Below are 21722 nucleotides of genomic sequence, written 5' to 3' on the forward strand. Positions count from 1 at the left end.
CTCTTAAGAGCCTGTGATGATGCCTCTCTTTTCAATCAGACCTCGAAAAGGGAGAAAAGGTTGATTCCCAATAAAAGGGATTTTGTTAAAAGGTCATCTTTTAAGGTCAATCTTATGATTGGAATTTAATTGCACTGGCTGGAGCCAAGGCATCCGTGAGTTTAAACAGTTCTCAGGGTAATTTTAATGTGCAGCCTGGGTTGAGAAACAATAGAGTCTGAAGAACAGGTCATATGCGAGGGGGGAAAGTACAGAAGCCAAAGTCTGAGAAATTTAGAATTTAAAGGAAGCCAGATGTCCCACATTAATAGGAGACTGGAGAGCAGTAATGTTAGGGATTTGCCTAAGGTCACCAGGTTGGTGGCAAAGCCTGGGGGAGAATCCTGTCTCTGGATTCCCAGGGCTACCAGAATGTGCAGTCTCTTATATGGCACGCCCAACAGATAATTCATTCTGTATTGTCTCTTTTTGTTTTTTATTGTTGTTTGTTTTACTTTTCATTTATGGAAGATAGTATCTTACAACTTCAGATTGTGGGCTATGGTTAATTTATATTTTTTATTAGAATCTTTTTTTTTCCTCCTTAATCTCTTAAATAAAATATATTAGTTCCATTTTTCTATTATTTCCATTTTTCCCTAAATCTACACTTTCTATATTTATTTTTTTTTAATTCCAGAGTATATAATTGATTACAAGGAGGGAGTTTATCTGCAAAATGTGTCCCCTGTCCGATGCTTTATTTATTGAAAGGAAAATCCATTTTATAACGAGACGAAGAACCCGCAGTGCAGACATAAGAAGTATTTTTGTTCTGCTTTTCTTTTTCTTCCCCAGTGTTTCTTTCTCCTTCATGCTTCCACAGACTTTGGCATACCCCTTGAATGCAAAATGAGACAATCCTTTAAACATTTTTATAGCACTTGTGTAGGGGGTGTGAATTTGTCTTTTAAATAAGTCTCTTAAATATAGGTTGATTTAATGATACTATAGGTTTTATGATGGATTGAACTTATAGAAATGCTAATGATCTTTATTTTTCTATCACAAGTTTACTGAATGTCTGTTTATGCAAAGTATAATTACTTCCAGGGTAGCATCATAGTAAAAATAGAAAGTATTACCATTTTGCCATTATGCTTAACTTAGACCTTGTTTATATCATTGGTTTTTATTATTTCTGAAATATTTACAAAACCAGTTAAATGCTGGTGTGCACCACTATCCTTTGACACCACTGTACTACATAACACACAAAAAGATAATCCTATTGACCCAAGGCCCTATGTGACTTAGTTTTTCTAGTAGTGATGATTGTTTGTACTAAGCCATCTTTCTGTGTTGAGTTTTTTGGTTTCTCTTTTGGTTAGCAGTACATATTTTTAAGATCACTAACTAGGATGAAAATGGAAATCCAGAAAGGAAGGATTTTCTTTCTTGCTTGCTTTCTTGCTTTTTTGCTTTCTTGCTTTCTTGCTTTTTTAGATTTATTTATTAGAGAGAGAGAGAGAGAGAGAGAGAGTGCAGGAGCAGAGGGAGAGGGGAGGCTGACTCCTCCCACTGAGCATGGAGCCCCACTTGGGCCTAGATCTCCCCACCAGGAGATCAGGACCTGAGCCGAAACCAAGTGTTGATGCTCAACCACATGAGCCACCCAGGTGCCCCCAGAAAGGAAATGTTTTCAATAACAAGTCTACTAGCCCAACTAGAGATTGAACCCTGGCTTTGGTTTCAGTATTGAAATCTATGAGAACTAGCTAATAGAAAATAAATAAATAAATAAATCATGTGCAGTTTGGAACAGTGTAATTGGGAGCATTGAAATAGTTTTAAAAAGGGGCGGGGGCCAATGGGAAGATTTTCAAGGATTTCCATATATTTAAAGACCCCTGTTTAAAAGTTAGAATAATTCCAGTAAGGGGGCATGGGGAAGATTTTCACTGAGGAAAGTCAACGTGTATGGATATGACATTCACTTTTTAAAGGAATGGAGTGCATTCATAGGCTTTCCTTTTTTACCTGTGTACCCTAAGCACATGTGTATGTGAGTGTTTGTCACTGCGTGTGAAGGAATACTGTCGCCATGAATACATGGTTAGAGTTCATGTTTCTACTCTTCTTGGCCTTTTCCAAAAATCTCATTAAAATCTGTGTAGTTGGCAAGGGGCAGAAATCCGGATGCTGTGCAGGATAGTTGAGAGGAAACATACTTACATATCCCTCACTCCCCCTTTGCTCTTTCTGGTGCAAAGCGCTAGCCCTCTTTGTGTTATGATGACTGGCAGCTTTGATGAGCACTTTAGGAAAGTCACCTGGGGGTAAGAAATGGCAGCACAGCGACCAGAGCAAGCACTGACTCTCATCAGCCGTTGCCTTCATGCCAGTTTCTTCAGATATAAAAAGAAGGGTTCAACCTAATTTCTAGTATCTTTTCCGGTCCTGAAATACCAATTCTAAATTTAAGATAGGGAGCTGAAAAATAATTTCTAAGAATTGTCAGTCAATGTATATTGGTCAAGATTTTACTGTTATTCATTTCACCATGTTAGTGACTTAAATACCCCATATTGAATTTAATTTAAAAGCGGAAAGACATAAAAGGTCATCCAGGGAAAGCAGGTATTTTTCAGATTTCTCTCTTTCTTAGTAAATTAGGAAGTGAGAGTTGTTCTGCCAACAGTACACACTCTGCTGGCGTGTCATATAATTATACGGATAAAGAATAAAATAATCGTCATTGAGCTGGTCTACATGTTTTAGACATTATTGAATGTAAATATGGAAACAAAATTCTGTTATTGCAGTCAGGTTAACACAGGAAGAGAGTTTTGTTAGGTAGAAAATGACCTAAGATGACTTGTAAATAGGTTGCATCTTCACTCCCCATTGGCCGTAGTTTGCATTACTGAACTGTAACCATAAAAAACACTGCCAATCTTTAAAGCAAATTTGGCATCTTTCATGGTTATAATGACTTTGTTTAATAAGTGTCTTTTCCAGCATATACTCATAAAAAATATAAAAATAATACTTCTTTTCCATTTCATAACTACACTGTGTCTATGTAATTCATAAGAGTAGCAAATACATATGCCTATGAGTTTCTATTATTATGTTTTTTAGAGTGAGTTCATAAACATAAACTATTTTTTTGTTTTAATTTTTTTAACATGAACTATTTTAAAGAAAGTCTCCCAAGTACTATACCTGTGATAAAATCACAGAATGTTAGGAACTCAGATGCCATTGAAATACTCTAATTGAACTTCCCTGTTTAAAACTGTAAAGATGTCTCCTGATTCTTTTTTTAATAAGGTCCAAATTCTTTGGCATTAGATTAAGATCCTCAATGACCTTCCATTTCCTCATATCTTTGCCACACTGCACAACTCAAACATTTTAGCCAATTAACACCAAACTCTTTAGAGCATCCAGTTAAGGAGTAAGGAGTTCTTCATCTGTCTGCATTTGAACATGTTTTTCCCTTTGTTTGAAATAATCTAACCCTCTTTTTCCCTGACTACATTTTACTTTCCAGGGCTAAGCTCAGAAAGCACTTCTCCTAGGATGCCTGCCCTAAAACTTCATTATTTGGGATTAGCATCCTCTGCATGCCTCCATGTTATCATTTACTTTATTTTAAATACAGCTGATTTCTTCGTAAGTGCATAAACAGACATGCACATATTTATATAACACACTCATGTACATGTGAACTTCACATTACATATATACACGTGTGTGTTTCTCTCTCTCTAGATTGTTTGCTTAAGTAAATTGTATTTCTCCTTCCATACACACACACACACACACACTTGTGCATTTATACTTCATGTCTCTTCTCTTATTTGCTTCTCAAAGACTGTGTTTTATTCTCCTTTGTTCATGTATAAGCAATAGCTTGTAACTCAATAAACATTTGTTTAACTGCTATAGATGAGGGAAGAAAAGATGAGAATAAATTTGCCCATGGACACCCAGGTGCCTATGATAATTTAGTCAGAACATCTTAAGCTTTTGTTTCTTGATTATTGGTCTTACAATCAATTACTAGTAGTAGTCATTTTGAATATGTAGTCTCCAAATGATCCTATAAATATTCTCTAAAATATTCTGAACATTTTTGAGTAATAAAAGGCCACCTTTTTTTGCATAGAATTTCTGATCATGTATGATTCTGATAAATGTTCAAAGATATTAAATAAGCATTATTAAGTATTAATTTTTAATAATTAATATTAAACAAGTAAATGTATTAGGTATCTAAAGTCACACTAAGCACTGGATACAGAGTTTAATAACAGGCTAACATTAATAAAATGATAAATATTAGCAGTTTTGGAGCAGCTTCTCTGTGCAAGCTACCACTTTAAGGGTTTTGCTTATTTTATTATTTCATTTAAAAATATTAAATAGGGACACCCAGGTGGCTCAGCAGTTAAGCGTCTGCCTTCGTCTCAGGGTGTGATCCCAGGATCAGGGATCGAGTCCCACACTGGGCTCCCTGCAGGGAGCCTGCTTCTCCCTCTGCCTGTGTCTCTGCCTCTCTCTGTGTGTCTCTCATGAATAAATAAATAAAATATTAAAAATAAATAAATAAAAATACTAAATAGGAATATGTAACTATTATGAGAATAGGAGCTTTAAAAATACATGTTATTTATAAGAATACAATACTAACAAAACATAATAATACTCCGTGTGCATTATACCAGGATTCCAACAATATACATAGGGAACAGTGTCAGACCTAGCATGCCTGTTTGAAGTTACCATAGTAGTCAGCAGAGACAGAGTTCACACTTAGGTCCAAAATTCCTACTTAATCTTTAAGTGAACCATGCTGCCTGTACTGAGAGATTGGTGAGAATCACAGCTACCCTTCAGATTTGGGTATTGTATCAAATCACAAGGAAATATCTTAATAATTGTAGAGTATGATATGGTTCTTTGATTAAAACTTTCCTCAGAAGTCAAATAACCTAAAGTCAAGTAAAATTTGAGCAGTCTACTTTTCCTAAAAATACTTTATAAACGTAAAATTTGTTAAATTATGAATATATGTGTATATAACTTGAGAGAGAACTGAGTCATTTATAAAACGTTGGTCACAAATTTAAAGGAAAAAAAACAGGTTTTCTTTTTCTATTTTTATTTTTCCAATTTGAGTCCACCTTCTGTTGATTCATAATCAATTAGTTGCCATCAAGTGACCTGAGGGCAGCAGGAAATTGGGTCCAAATTGAAAAGCAAAAGGAGGCAATTTGTTTTAAGTCTGAAAGTCTAATGTTCAATCGAAGTTTAATCAGAAGTGACCCATTGTTTGAAAAGTAGAACATCAATGTCTTTTTAATTTCACTGTCTTTAAATGAGGATGAGGGAAAATTGAGATAACTGATTATTCTCAAATGAAAACTAAGGGAAGATGCTATCAGAAATCAAAAGCATATTTTCTTTCTTTATATTTTAATCCACAAAGGAAAGAGTCTGTTCTGTGTTGGGGCTTGGATAATTTTTTGAAGTCACACTTACTGTAGTCTTTAGAGACTTCTACTAAGAGACAAATGTAGCATACATGTTTTATCCATTAGGGCTACAACAGCTCTTTTCTTTAATACCTATTTATTCAATTAAATGGGATTTTTGCTTTAGTGAATTGCAGAATTAATTTTGTGTCTTTATTGATTTTCAAATGAATAAATGGAATGAATGATTAAAATGAATGCATTTAGCTAAAGGAAAACATTGCCCCAAACTATAGATACTCCAGAAACAAATTTCAGTCCTGAAATTAAATCCACATGTGCTCCCTGGGTTACAGAGGGAAATAAAGACTTTCGTTTAGCCTTTAGTAAGTAGTAACAAGAATAGAAATATGTAATTTGCCCAGGGATATCTAATCATATTAATGTGAAATCATTCATATGTTGTTAAATGAGATGCCAATGGGGTGGCATAGAAGGGGAATGGGGAGGAGGGTTGGGATGGATTTAAACAATCATTTCTCTTCTGAGAACTATGCTCTTCTGATTTCTCCACAATTTCTCCTAGGCTGGGCTTAGTATTTGACAAAAAAAAAGGTGTTAAAATAATAAGAAGAAAAATACAATGAATGGTAAAATTTCAGATAGGCTAATATTCTGGTTTTAATTTCCCTTGGGTGTTTTCACCCAGATTACGGAACATGAGGTCACGACTACATAGGTAATCTCTTCCTATTTCTAGCCAAAGGACTTTGAAGGACTGGAGCATCTCTCCCAGGATTTGAATAATGTATTTGTTTCTTCTTAACCTGATGTTTAGATTCTTTTGCCCTTAACTTTAAGACCTTTAAATCCCTCATTTCTTTCACAGTTGATTAAATACAGCCCTCAGAAAAGCACTGACTGACTGTTCAACAGAAAGCTTTTCAGAAGGCTAACAGGCTCTGACCTCAAAGAAATGCTGTTGTTAAATTGACTTGAGACCTTACCAGAGAGACCAAGTTTTACTAAAGACCGTATTAAAGTTTGGATTTCTCATTACTGAGAAAACTCTTTCCCTCCAAGATCCAGGAATAACAGGTTTTTTTTTTTTTTTTCTTTTCTTCTTTTTTCCACCTTGCAACTTATTTGTGTCAATCCTGCTGCATTCTCATTGATACATAGGATATTAACCATGTTATGATGTCACTGGGTGCAGCACCCTACCCCACGATGTGGCCGGGATGCACTGGTGGAGCCAAACCAGCTCTAACTAGAACATAATAGCAGAGGGGACAAGCAGGTGCCACCCTGTGGCCCCATGAGTGTCTTCCCCTTGTCTACAGTGGCTCCTCCTGGGACCTCCTCTGGGACTCCATCTGATAGACTGTGAAATAATTTATAATCACCTAGTGGTACATCTGATATTTAAAGGATTATCAGCCTCCCAAAAGAAAGGAGGCAAGTTGAAGAGAAAAGAACATTCAGCTAAACATTCAATGACTTGAGTTTATGAGATCGCCTCCTTCACGGTTATTTGAACTTCATAGGAAAATGGAGAGAGCATCTCTATTGCCTCGCTCAGTCAGCATGAGGATCTAAAATATATGGTGGGGACATATCCTGTTTTAAAAACTGAAATATGGTAAAATAACATGTGTATCTAAAATTACTGGAGAAGAGGGGCACCTGGGTGGCTCAGCGGTTGAGCATCTACCTTCGGCTCAGGGCGTGATCCTGGGGTCCTGGGATTGAGTCCCACATTGGGTTCCCCACAGGGAGCTCGCTTCTCCCTCTGCCTCTCTCTGTGTGTCTCTCATGAATAAATAAATCAAATATTTTAAAAAATGAAAAAAATAATAAAATAAAATTACTGGAGAAGAGTGGAATTCCCAGGTTAAGAGAAGTTCAGGGCGAGCAAAGATTTTAAATCACAACATTAGGCAGAGTTATATATTCTGTTCATATATGAGATGTATATGAGGTGAACAGGGACTTAATTTTTTTCATCTACAAAGATTCTAAAGAATGTCTGTTGATACTGTAACGTGTATTATAGGTGGTATATTCTATAATGAATGGTTAAGAGCACAGACCCTGCCTGGGTTCATTTCCCAGCTTTACTGCTCATGTATGTAGGTTACTTAGACTCGCTGTGCCTCAGTTGCTTTATCTACAAAGTAGAGTGATCAGAGTATCTACTATTTTATGTGGATTTTAACTGAGGGTTTTTCACAGTGAGCCTTATTAGCATTATATATCATTCATTATACGTACAATATTTTTAATGCATATTATAGAACATTAAGGATTGACATGATCTCTGCTTAAGGGTATAACTATTCGTAGACAATTTTCTGTACTTTAGAGGAAATCTACACATAAATACAAATCTTTTGCTTACAAGTGATTCTCAAGGGCAGTAAAGAATCCTCACATCCCTCCCTAATACTTTACCTGCATAGAGTGGGCATGCCAGATTCTCCAAAACACCCAAAATATTTAGTATTTATTTTAAAATGGTACTTGGCTTAGGAATAATGGCTTAAGTTACAAGACATCTTTCATCATCAGATTATATTTTAGTGTTGGGAGGCTTATGACCCTCTGTTACATAGTGTTTAGCATATATATTGAAAATCTGTTAAACCTCCTACCAATCAGAAAATGTGTATTATTTTGACATTTTACCGTGTGGATATTACTTGCGTGGTAGTGTTTCAGGTACGAAGTTTATTTTTATTGTTTTATGTTCATGAAGATGCCTACTAACCTTTGTAGGCCGTATATGGTTGAAGTAGTAGAATTCTATAGTTTGAATCAGTGATGTAAGTGTAAGGGCATGTATGAGGCTCAACTAACCAACATTGAAATTTCTATTCTCACACAAGGTACACAGCCATGAAAAATTTGAATAAATGCACTGAAAATATTTTTATCTCTAAGTCTGACGTGATGAAAAAAACCTAAAGGATTTAATCAGTCCTTTTTAGATTTAAAACTTTTTTGAGGACAAATGAAATGAATCAAAAAATAAGAATGCTGAGCCTGACATAGAGTGCCAACCTTAAATTTACTAGTGAAGTGCATTAAGACGAAACAAAAAACGAGAGATGTCATCTACTTTCAATTTTTTTCATGCAAAAAAAAATATTCTTTTAATATCAGAAGACAGTGGAAAAAAAAACATAATTTAAGAAAAAAATAGCTCTTTAATTAGCATGTAGTTAATGTTATGAAAAAAAAATCCCTCTGCAACATTATGACCTGTCTCATTTTATTATGGACTGGACTACAGCACCGCCGTATGAACTGGCATTTAAGGACCCCTGGATTAAATGAGAATGAATGGTTCATATGTTTGGGTTAACATCCTGCCAACGAGTGAATGTATTTCCTTAGCAAATTTCTTCATCCTTTGTCCTAAACCTCAGCTTTCTTCATCTACAAATTGGGGACAGATATACCATTTTTTTTTTTTTTCAGATATACCTTTCTGACAGAGTTGCTACTTGGATTAACAGTTCTAGGAATTTTCTTAGGAGTTCTATATATAGGAATTCATATAATACTTATGATTTTATGAGTAGATTTTGTCATACTCCCTTTGCAGATGAGAAAGCTAAAGCACAGAGAGAAGTTGGGGAGCTTGCCATATATCAAGTATTTGATAAATATTGTTAAACTTTCAATAATATTTACTAGCTTTATGTATTTATTCTATATTTATTATACTATAGGACTATTTATCATTTATTTTCCATAGACAAACATTAAATATTGTATATTTATTATATAAATAGTACATATTTCTATATAGTATATATTTACATCTTTTATTCTAAATAAATAAATTTTGGTCTTTTATTTAGTTATTTTATTTCTTTATTTAATGCATATACATTTGTTATATTTATGTTGATAAGAACATTGTTACTAGTGTCATTAAGGCAAATGTTTTGTCAGATGTTATTCTTTTATTCATGACAGCAACACAATTATGGAAGCAACATAAACACTGCTCATTTTGCTTTACTATATGGAATAATTAATGTTTATTCAGAAAGTTTATTTGGCAACATATATTTACTTAATCTTAACTATTTACCATCAGATTATTAGCTGAAGGAATTAATTAGGAAATGCCTTACTTTGTGAAACCCTCTGCTATGTGTTATTATTATTTTTTGTTATTGCTACAACTCAGCTTTCCCTCCTTCCTGATCTTTGTGATGTGAAACAAAACAAAGACATAGACTACTTAATGATAATGTATGAGATAGGCACACATCCAGTGATTAAGATATGAAAGAAGGCAAGACATATAAGGGGAAGAGCTGAATGAAAGTCTAAAATATGAAGATTGGGTCCTATGAAAGTATTTTGTTTGCATATGAGAACTTCAAGATCAAAAACTCATCATAAATTCATTGAAATGATATGTATTTTTAAGACTTGTATTACAATTTTTATCCCCCTCTTAAAAGTACAGGAAAAGGTGAAATGTTTAAAGAATGTGCACGCACGCACACACACACACACACACAGAGGCAAAGTTTATTATTGGCTTTCCAGGAACTGTTTTGCAATTTTTAAAAAATCATTTAACCATTTGAATTTCTTATGTTTTACTTTGTGTTTCTGGGTTAAATTAAGATCTCTAATGTTTCATTTAGGTCTAAAATTAGAATGCTACCTCAATATGAATGGAACTATAAAGGGACCTTGAATATTTTCAATATTTTCAATAAGGCCAATGGTGTGGACTTTCCTAAAACTTGAAAAAAATAATTGAAATGAAAAAAATGGGTGAATTCAGAAAATAATGTCCTAATATTGTTCCACATTTGACCCTTAGATTGTTACACTTCTGTTTAAACTCCACATTATCTCAAGTCTGTTTTACTTTGAATAGTAATGAGAAGGTTATGTTTCCAAAATTATGGCTGTAATTACCTTTTTCATCAGCCCAGCACATTATGAATGTCAGTGCCATTCAAAGCCTGCAATTGTTTTAATTCCATATATTAAATTTAAGTATTGATGTGTATATTCTCTTTTGCAGAAAGGAGAATATTACAATGAAGGAAATGCATGTGGGACTTCTTAGATTCAATTTTATTTAGTCTAAGCAGGAAGTCTTTGATTATATCTTTTAACTGTACATAGCATTCATGCTGCTTATATAGAGTAGAGTAAGTCTTGGAGGGAACTAGAACAAGAGATGGAGAAAATCATCCTTTTCCACTGACATTCAAGAAATCAAAATCTTCAGCTAAGGAGAATTTTGGCAGTAAGGGGTAGGCATGGCATAGGAATGAAAGCATGGGTTGCGGAGTCAGAAAAATCTGTGTTTGAATCCAGACTCTACCACTTACTTATGGTATGACCTTGAGCTCATATGTGGAACTCATTGGTTCTCAATTCCCCATTTGTAAGGAGAGGGTCATAATCGATTCCACCTTCAAGATACGTAGGTGGATTAAATATTATTGTATTCACCTAAATCATGTTCATTAAGTGCCAAGTACACAGAAAAGACATGTGCAGAATTTTTTTTTTTAGATCAATGCCCTTTACACCTACATGAACTAAATATTTTAAATGATTATTTCCCCCCAAAAAAAATTCAAAGGGTGTATTTTGGTATGGTAGTAAGTTAAAGTCTGGTCAACTCCATCTATTGTAGAAATGAATTGAATATAACCTTTGAGTGTTTTCTTCCCTATGTATAGGCACTAACACTCTTCCACCATATTTTTATCCTCATTTCAACACTTGTCTCTCCAATGGCTCCTCCAGTTACAATTCATTTTTCTGGGTAATTTTCCTGAGCTTGTAATTCCTTCCCTTTAAGACTGTGATCTATTTATTTCCCTAAAATTTTCATGTTTTTTTTAAAAAAAATATCATCTGACCTTCCGGATGCTTTCTCTCACATTAAAAATAAGTTCACATCGATCTTGTCTAAAACAACAAATACACTTTGCCTTGGTTCTTTTATTCTCTTCAGGTAGTGATAAATATTTTTTAACTTTTCACTCAACCTAACATGAATTTCTAGAGAGAATAAGGTAGTTCATAATGTTGCACTTTTCACATTTACTCCTCAACTGATTGCATTGTGTCCTGTGCTCACTAATCCATAGAAACTCTTCTGACAAAAGGCACTGGGAGTCTTTGAAATGTGACTTCCAATAGATGATTTTCATCTTATTGTATTTCTTTACTTCCTTTGAAGCATTGATTATTCATTCTCAGACATTCTCTATCTTTTTGAGTCTCATAAAATCAAACTCATATGATGATGTTTACTTTGATTATTCTATCTATAATGTTTTCATAGATTTTGTTTTTATTTTTCCTTAAGTATAGGTGCCATTCAGAGATCTCGCTGTTACTCAGAGATCTGTGCTACACTCACTATGTATGGTCCTCTTTACATTTTGATTATTATGTGCATGCTTCTCAAATTTTCTCACACATTTTTTTTTATTTTTTATTTCAGTTTAGAATTTGGTCTTGAACCAAAAACATCTGAAATAATAGTCACTCGTCTTCTGGGATAAATTTAGATGGATATCTCACAAATACCTTACTTCAAATGTTTAAAACTTATTTTTTGTCCTAAATTCTCATGTGTTTCTATATTTTCTAAGTTAATGAAATTTGTATCCACTCATTTCATCAAATCTGGAAATACTTGCAATCTAGGCTCCTTTTAAGACTTACACATCCAATTAATTACCAAGTACTTTATTTTAGACATTTTATCCTAAACATTTATCAAACTGACTCCCTCCTCTCTAATTCTACAACTACTGTCCTGGTTTAGCCTATAGCTTTTTTTAAAAATTTAAATTAAATTAGCCAGTATATAGAACATCATTCATTTCAGATGTAGTATTCAGTAATTCATCAGTTGCCTATAACACCCAGCACTCATCACATCATGTGGCCTCCTTGATGCCCATCACCCAGTCACCCCATTCCCCCCACCCACATTCCCTCCAGCAATCCTCAGTTTGTTTCCTATAGTTAAGAGTCTCTCATGGTTTGTCTCCCTCTGATGACTTCCCATTCAATTTCCCTCCCTTCCCTATGATTTTCTGCACTGTTTCTTATATTGCACATATGAGTGAAACCATATGTTAATTGTCTTCCTCTGATTGACTTATTTCACTCAGCATAATACTCTCCAGTTCCATCCATGTCAATATAGATGATAAGATTTCATCCCTTTTGATGGCTGAGTAATATTCCATTATATGGGAGAACATACCACATCTTCTTTATCTATTCATCTGTCAGTGGATATCTCCACTCTTTCCACAGTTTGGCGATTGTTCACATTTTCTCACTCTAGTACTGCAATAGCCTTCTATGTAAACTCCCTGTTTCCTATCATATCTTTTTAAAATTTACCCCCCCCCTTATAAGCATCAATGAGTACCATCCTCAGCACACACTTGAAAAAATAACTTGCTGTATTCAAAGCCCTCTAAGGACTTACTGTCCTACAGAAATGGTTTATAAGTCTTAACAACTGTAGATTGTAGAAGAGAAACTTCACAAGGAGTTCAATACACAGCACGTATTTATAGTAATTTTAATTTCAGAACTCTAACTTTGCTTACATAACAAGAGCAATTCGTGACAAGTGTAAAAAATCAGTTTTAAGGTAGTCCTTTGCTCCTTCCTGAGCACATTTATATACTTTGTTTCTTTGCTTAATTTTGACATGAACTCTCTGAGAAGGACCAGCATGTTTACATTTTTCATCCTTATGGATTGATGATACTAAGATTGAGAAATTCATGACTTACTCAAGGTTTTCCGTCAGTTTTCACTATTTTAATACAAAGTGATCCCAGGTCTTAAAAGGCTCATAGTATAGTAGAGAAAACTGAAGTATGACAGAAACACAATGTGATAAATGATAAGTAGAAGTAAATATAATGTGGAATTAAAACACTGACAAGAGCACAATGAACTCTGATGGGTTGGTGAGGATCAAGGAAAGCAACTATAGAAAGAAACCTGATAACCAGATGGAGGAAGAACATTTCTGGCAGATGAGGAAATGGCATAAGTATAGGAACAGAGATAGTAAAAGTAAGGGTGGGTCCTGTTTGGTGAATAACCTGCTGCACTATAACCAGAAGCTATATGGATAAAAATAGCTTATGGGAAAGAAAGAATTGTTCTAAAGTGAAAGAAAAAAAAAAGGCTAGGACTTGTTTGTGAAATATCATACTAAAGATTTTAAACTTTGGTCTCTAGTCAGTAGGGACCAGAGTTTGGATAAAATAATAAATGACTATAGCAATAGATAAAGACTTGTAGAAAATTGTCTAAATATATAGATTATAAGGGAATTGGCTAATGTAACTCTATGGTACAAAGGGTGAGAGACGCTGGAGCCAAGAACGGCACAAAATTTAAAAAATATATATATATATATATATAAATAAAGGCAAAATATCGATATAATGCTATCATCCAAGAAATGAAGGCAACAAATAGAAACACATGATTTGGAGCATAAGTTGATATATCTGAAGGATTTCATAAACAAACAAAATGATGAACTAAAAACAGGAATCTGATCTGGAGACAAAGATTAGGAAATCATCATTTTGAAGATGGTAGTTGAAGCCAGAAAAGTAGATAAAACCCCTTAGCTTGTGGAAAAGAGAAGACTGAGAGTAGACCACCTAAAAATGACAGTAAGATTCAAAAAAGAAAAGGAAATCCATTTCATGGAGAGAATAATATGCAACTCAAGAATCAGCAGGATCAACTCAGTGATGTTAGACAAAAGAGCTGAAAGAAAGACAGTGTCCTAAATATGGCTGAATGTTACAGGAAGGACAAGTAAGTCTGTGACTGGAGTGACAAATGGAATTTTACCCCATATCCTAGTTAGACTTTTTTATTTATCAGTATCCCTTCTTCTGTAATATTTTTATTATGATCTGCAGGTGGCAGACATATAGTGTTAAGTTTTTCATCTATTTTTATTTACTTCTTTATTTTAATCAATCAATAATTTTTCTAGACAAAAGTCCTTTCCAAGTGGTTAGTGGTGCCTAACTTCCCTCTCATTCCCAGATGGGAACCATTATTAAACAGCCATCACTCAGAGTTAATATAATAGTAGTAGAAAACTTTCACAAAGCATATATCCCTCTCTTAATCTTTTCTTTATTTTTATGTCAGGATATATAAATACCTGTCTATGAATAATAATGTTATATGTGTGTGTGTGTGTGTGTATGCATATACAGAATGGTAACGTTGTAATACTTTCAAAGACAGTGATATTTGCTGTCTTGTGTGTTCAAATCCATTATTTAAACTCCATGAGATTAAGGATCATGTCTGCAGTTAGTGCAGTAAATGGCATGTAGAAGGGGCACATGGATACTTTTTAAGTTAATAAATGAGGGAGTAGAAACAAAAAAATGGTATGGCAAGAAATAGGTGAAAGAATAAGACAGAGAAAGGGATTACATTGGAGGATAAGGCTCATAATGGATAATTTAAATTAACATATACTGCTACTAAATAATTTAAAGTTCAATAAAAACCTCATTAATTATAATTCCCTATTTATCTTGTATGGGATCACTCAGTTTGAGGGGGGCTGTTATTTTACCTTTGCACTATTTATGAAGTTTTGCTTTGGTAGGAAAATTAATAAGATAAAATTATGTCAAGAAGTTTATTTAAAACTACTCATGAAACAAACTTTTTAAGGACTTCAGGCTTAAGTTATTAAATGAAAATGAATGCTGCAAATTATTCATGCCATTCTTTTATTAAAGTTGATTCAAAGATATCTCTCTTTAGAAAAATAGGCCTATCTAAATGTGAATTATGCCCTTTCATAGGATCATAGAGAGGTCTTTGGATTTCCTTTAGTTGACCATCGTACTGCAATTACCACCATATCACTGCCACCCTTACCAGCATCATTATGATGTTTATTGCTATTAGCTTCATCATCAATGCCATTAATATAAGCTCTCTAGTATGGCAGGTATTGGACCATTCACAACATCTCTGTGAAGTATACGATGTTTAAGTTTTTTTAGATGTGGTAACTAATCCTTTGGAGATTAAAGTGTTTAAGATAACATAATTAAGTGGCAGAACCAAAATTTTAATATATTTCTATATTGACTGTCCAAAATGCCCCCCAAAAAACCCTATTAATAAACAAATTTAAGTTTATGAGACCTATTGCAGTAAGGAAGAATTGCATCCTAAGTGTATTAGTTTCCCAGGGCTGCCGTAAGAAGGTACCACAGATTGAGTATGAGGACATCTATTGTTCAAGGTGGTATCAGAGTTGGTTCCTTCTCAGATGTGTGACAAAAAAATCCATCTCAAGCCTCTTGCCTTGCTTCTTGTGGTTTTTTAGCCATCTTTGGAGTTCCTTGGTTTGTCAACCATCACTCCAATCTCTACCTTCATGTTCACATGGTTTTCTCCTTGTGTGCATATCTGTTACCCACTCCACCCCATTATAACCCTATTCTAAATTAAGTAGTTGCATCTGCAATGATCTATTTCCAAATAACATCAGATTCTGAGATATTGAAGGTTAGAGCTTCAACATATGAATTATTCAACCCATAACACTGAGTCTTAGTAAACTCTCCAAATGGAGAAACTAGGGAAGGATATTTATGATATTTTGGCCTAGTTGTGTGGTTTTATGGTAAGCCATAAAAAGTGGAGTACTAGTTGGGATTGAGCAGTTTCTGGCAAATTAGTTTTAGATTACAAGCCAAAATGAGGAGGGGAACATAAAGCAAGTGTTTATAAATATTCTGTTTGCCTATATAGATATGTTTTTTGGTTGATTCATGGTTTTCTTATCCCAAGTGGGAATATACTGGAGCAAATAGCTGAATTACTTTTGTTTGATCACAATATTGTACAAATAGGGGATGAAGAGTATGCCTGAGTACATAATTATTTAATTTATAGGGAATTATTAATATGTTGGTTTTTGTCCTCATCTATATGACTTCAGAGTCCATCATTACATCATCCTAACTTTTTTCATCATTGATCTATATAGTCTATGCTGCTAGATTGCTCTAATATACAGCTCTATTGAATAGGTCTAATAGAATTCAGTTTAAATTTGCTACCCTGTTGTAGTCATTGCTGGTTGGATTGGGTTTCATCTTTCTTCCCTATGAAAGCCTTCAGAAAGATTATCTATCATTCAGTAGTCTACATATATACATATATATCTTAACCCAATTCTTCTATTTTCTACACAAATCCTAGTTACTTCAGGTTTTCAAGTAAAAGCTATATTTATATGGTAAGTAATAGTCCTCTTGTGGGATGCTAATAATGTCGATAACTACAAGAGCATTATTCTAGATAACATCTTTGTCCTTTTGGACAAAGTATCACAGACTGAATGGCATAGAAAGCAACAGAATGTTGTTTCTCACAGTTCTGGAGATAAGAAGTCCAAGACCAGGGTGCCAACATGATGGAGTGAGGATTCTTTGTAGGTTGCAAACTTCTACCCCAATTGTAATCCCAATTACAAGGATGAAGCCCTTATGATCTTATCCTCTCCCAGATGCCCCACCTCCTAATACAATTACTTTGGAGATTAGGATTTAAATACAGGAATTTTTAATAAGCATGAATATTTAGAGGATAGTAGATACTAACATGGTCAGCATCCTGTGTCTTCTAATATCCTGAGGTTTGTTTACACCTAGAGGTACAAAATGACTAAAGTTTTTTCTGATTAAAAAAAAAAAAGTTTTTCTGATTAATTTGAAGCATTTTCAACACCAATGTTCTGACACAACCAACATGCTATCATTTTATTGGAAGCACGTGGACCATGAGACCTATCTATCCAAAATATCTTACTATTGCTTTGAAGTGAGTTTTGCAATATTTAAAATATCATGCACATGTTTACCTCGGCTTTTTTGATGGTAATTGTGTTACAAAAAAAAAATGCCATCCTACCAGCCTTAAAACATAAAATTTAATATATGAATCAGAGAAAGGGTTTCAGATAGAGATTTTGTCATCAGGATATCTTACTCTACATATAAGTTTGCATTTGAAAAAAAGGGGGGACTGCAAAGAATCACCTCCTCTGAATAAAATAAAATAATTTTGTAAATACAAATAAGAGTTTTAGAATTCTATTCTTTAATTTATAAGTATTCTGCAATTGGGTTAATTAGATCAGTAGAATTAAGGCCAACAATCCACAGAAAACTTAAAGCAATTTAGAGTCCTTTTGAATCTTTAAGGAAAATCCAATAAGCACTTGAAAAACAAAATCAATGAAGAGTTTTAAATGTTTCTTTTCTGATTTTTCTACAGGGTCCAAGTTTTCTTTCTGAGGCCCTTTTTCCTAAACGCACAGCAAAAATTGAAGAAATGGATCCATTTTTCAACCTTCATGAAACCATTACCAAGGTAGGAGATAACAGCATTCATGAGCAAGTTAGGAAAGTTTTGTTCTTTTTTGTTGGTAGATGGAGAAAAGGAAAATAATCAATCAAGATAAATCTTATACTTTCATTTATAAAATATACTCGAAAAGATTTTAAGTACCTCCTGTTATTTTACTAAGGAGTGAAGATGATAAACTACTCAATCAAGATCATACTGACCAACAGCATAATTTGTATTCAAGATCAATCTTTGATAAAACAATTAGAGTTGTTTATTCATCTGAAAGTAGATTTGTGGTATACTCTCAAGTACACCCTTTGATTAAGGGCAGTAAAAATGTGTCTTTGAATTTTTGTATCTTCAAAGTTTTGTTTCAGTATTTAAGAGACTCGGTTTTTGCGGTGGTACTTTTTAATTTCAGTAAAAGAAAAATGGCTCTTTAAAAAAAAGACTGCATTTATAATAAATGCTTTTATACTAAATGATTGTACCTACATTTTTCTTAAAACTCTTAGCTGTGAGTTTATAATATGGAGAAAATTAGATTGTACAATATGGAGTAAATAAATTTAATCTCTGACATCATATGACATCATATGAATTTTTACATTTACCAACTATTTGTTTAACCTGTCATAACCTCCCTTTTGGGGATAGAGTTTATAGAGAATATTGGCATTTCAGCACATTTAAAATAATCCATATTTATATATGCTTAGTTGAAAGATTGAATCATTCTTAAATCTTCTTAGTGAAATTTTACACGGCTATTTTTCTCTTTCATGAACAGGAAATGTGATATAATGAACTGAACTCAGTAAATGGCATTAGAATGAACTCAGAATACAGACTAGGATTCTAGGTCTACCCTAGCTTTTTAAAAAACTGTGAATTTATTTCTTCTGAACTTTTGAAATAAGAGGAGTTTGGACCACATTTTACTTAAAATTCTCCTAGCTCAAAATATCTAAATCTTAACTATATTTATACCTCTTTGCTTTGAAATTTATTTCACTTCTTTGATTTAGTTTTAATGTACCCATCCTTTAATATACATATTTATTTGGATATAGCAATATGGAAGTGCCCCCTTTACTAAGGAAAATAGTTCCTTAGTATTCAAAATATTAAGTATATTCTTAATACTTCTAAAGATGATAGATTGATAGATAAAAATAGATATCTATATCTATATATCTATGTACCTATTTAAATGAGTATATATATCTGCATACATTTAGATGAGGGTGTTTGTGTGCAGATGTGTGTATTCATTCAAATATTCTGGATACTTAAAGTTAGGTTTACTTACTTATTTTTAAGTGAAGCATTAGAGGACTTTAGGGCAATGGAAGAGTAATATTTTCTCCATTTTTTTATGCTTTCCTTTGGGTCAGGGAGTTCACTGGATTTTTATGGAATGAATAATTTGAGACCCTAGTGATATCAGATGTATAGTGAGAAGTGGAAACACACAGTGATGTCTTGGCCACTCCACAACTTCTAAGAGCATGTTGGGAAGTAGGGATGGGACAAGAAGGGAGTGGAGTAGAGTAGGACATAGGCTGAACATATTTATGAAGTCAGCACTTAGTGTAAAACACAGAAAGTCAGAGACCTTTTGAAAGAATACACAAATTTGTGCACAGACATTACCACCGGTTCCACATTTATTTTCAAATTTATTTCACATGTAAACAGATACTAACCCATTAAATGGATGATGGAAAACATTCTGTGAAGAAATAAATCATGCATAAGTGCAGAAGTAAGTGGCCTGTGGCACTTTTCATGGCCAAATATATTTATCTACTGTTGATACTGTTTCCCTAATCATCATGTTTACTTATGGTGACCATTCATGTTAGAGAGATAGGCCAGGGGAAGAAACTGTGCTTTCAGAAGTTCAATCTTAGTTTACCAGTAGGAGAAACTAGGGAACCATAACAAAAGGTACTTAATAAATAATTTATTTTAAGGTCAAATTTTCATTGATCAACAACCAAATAAAAATAAAAATATGGTGGAGCTGACTAGGATATATGGATATATGGAGCCCAGATTTTACTACATTGGCTATCAACTTATTATTTAATGTAGTAAAACTTTATTTTATTTTCTACATCAAAAAGGAATACACTCATAAGGGCTTTCCTCACTGGGATTCTGTGAGATTGAAAGACAACGTATACATTTTCTCTGGAAATGCAATAATGGATGTAATTGAGTATAATTATTAACACAATAAAAAGTATGAGTGCTGATGTCTTGAAAGTAGACTCTTACCTGCATAAGTTAGATATGAAAGTGTACAATTAAACTAATTGATTAAATGCTGAGAATACACTGGTAGGTTAGTGTGTACAAAGAGAATATATAATTTAATTTGTAAAAGATTGATCAAGGCCTTTGGAATATTTTTTCAGTAAGAATAATAATGGTATTATCATAGTATATCATGTATTTAGTACACTCCTTTTTTACATAACAGTGAGATATTATAGAAATTACCAATGGATTTTGAATAAAAAGATCCAGTTATGTTCAAGTTCTGTCGCTGTGAATTCTGAAAAGCTGATGTGAAATGGGAGAAACACTTTAGAAAATGATAAAACACAATTACTGATATACCAATTATAAAACGTTTTAAAGAAATCTATAGTAATTTGAAATATTGAAGATACTATTCCTTATTCCTCCCAATAAAATTTGAATTCAGTACATGGCACTATAACACAATCACATATTTATTTTGCCTAATTAAATAAATATAACAAGCATATACATCTAATACAAATGTTCATGTAATGCAATCTATTATCCTTCACAAATGAGTAACTTTACATTCTAGGCCTTTGCTATAGATCCCAAATAAGACATATGTAAAATTAAATTATAGTTCCTAAGTATTAAAAAGTTAAGAGTCTATCAATGGTGTTATTTTTCTGAATAAAAAAATGAAAATAAATAAACTGCACTCACACATGGGATAAGAGCTATGAGTCCTAGTATGTAGCTTTCCAATGCTGTCCTGTAGCTTTTTAAAAATATATTTTTTACAAAGTATGAATTTATGTCGGCATTTGTCTTTTTGATATAAAGCATGCAACCTAAGAAAGTAATGAATGAGAGACTCAATATTGATGCTAAAAGGTGTAATTCATCATTGCTTCAATGACAGTCAGGTGGTATAGTATAAAGTTGCCGAAGGGCAGGACATACTGTCTTGATGTTGGAGATGTTTTCTTATCTTCTATAATTACCTTTAAAAATAGTACTTGTTTTTTTAATTATCATAGAAGCCAAACTAATTTCTCCAAAGACTACACATGAATGAAATACCAATATAAATCTGAGCTGCTAATCTTTTAATAAGTGAATAAAAATCTCCATGGATTTATGTTTTGGAATAGGCTTATTTCTCCCTCTCTACCTAGGACTTTTCTAGTTATGTTTCTAAATCTTCAACATTTAGCTCATAAATTGTTATTAGTTATCTAAGTATTTTAGTAGCCTATTATAAGCCAAGGATGAAGCAAAACACTTGAAATACAAAAACAGTTATTACATGGGAGTGGGTCCAAAGAAGTAAACAGGTAAGGAAATCATTTCAATGTAACATACTAAAAGAGGTGATAGTGATATGAACAAGTTATGAGGAGAATGAAGATGGAGTTTATGCTTCTGGCTAGATTTGAGAAATTCACCAGAAAGGCGACATTTGAAGACTTTAAGAAATATTAACTTCATCTGTAATGTCAATGAGCTACCCTTGAGAATTCTTTAAAAAGCAGGTTG

General features: G+C 33.3%; 1 protein-coding gene across 5 annotated transcripts in view; it reads left to right on the plus strand.

Annotated features, from left to right (window-relative positions):
- The window catches only part of NAALADL2 (N-acetylated alpha-linked acidic dipeptidase like 2), a 1264638-nt gene that overhangs the window by 1103583 nt on the left and 139333 nt on the right, over positions 1–21722 (plus strand). For all 5 annotated transcript variants that reach the window (XM_049105642.1, XM_049105641.1, XM_025425633.3 and 2 more), the window contains one exon: positions 17850–17945. In XM_049105642.1, the coding sequence (XP_048961599.1) occupies positions 17850–17945 (96 nt within the window). The remainder of the gene's footprint in view (positions 1–17849; positions 17946–21722) is intronic.

This window comes from Canis lupus, chromosome 34 (assembly GCF_003254725.2).
Source record: "Canis lupus dingo isolate Sandy chromosome 34, ASM325472v2, whole genome shotgun sequence".
Classification (NCBI taxonomy): domain Eukaryota; kingdom Metazoa; phylum Chordata; class Mammalia; order Carnivora; family Canidae; genus Canis; species Canis lupus.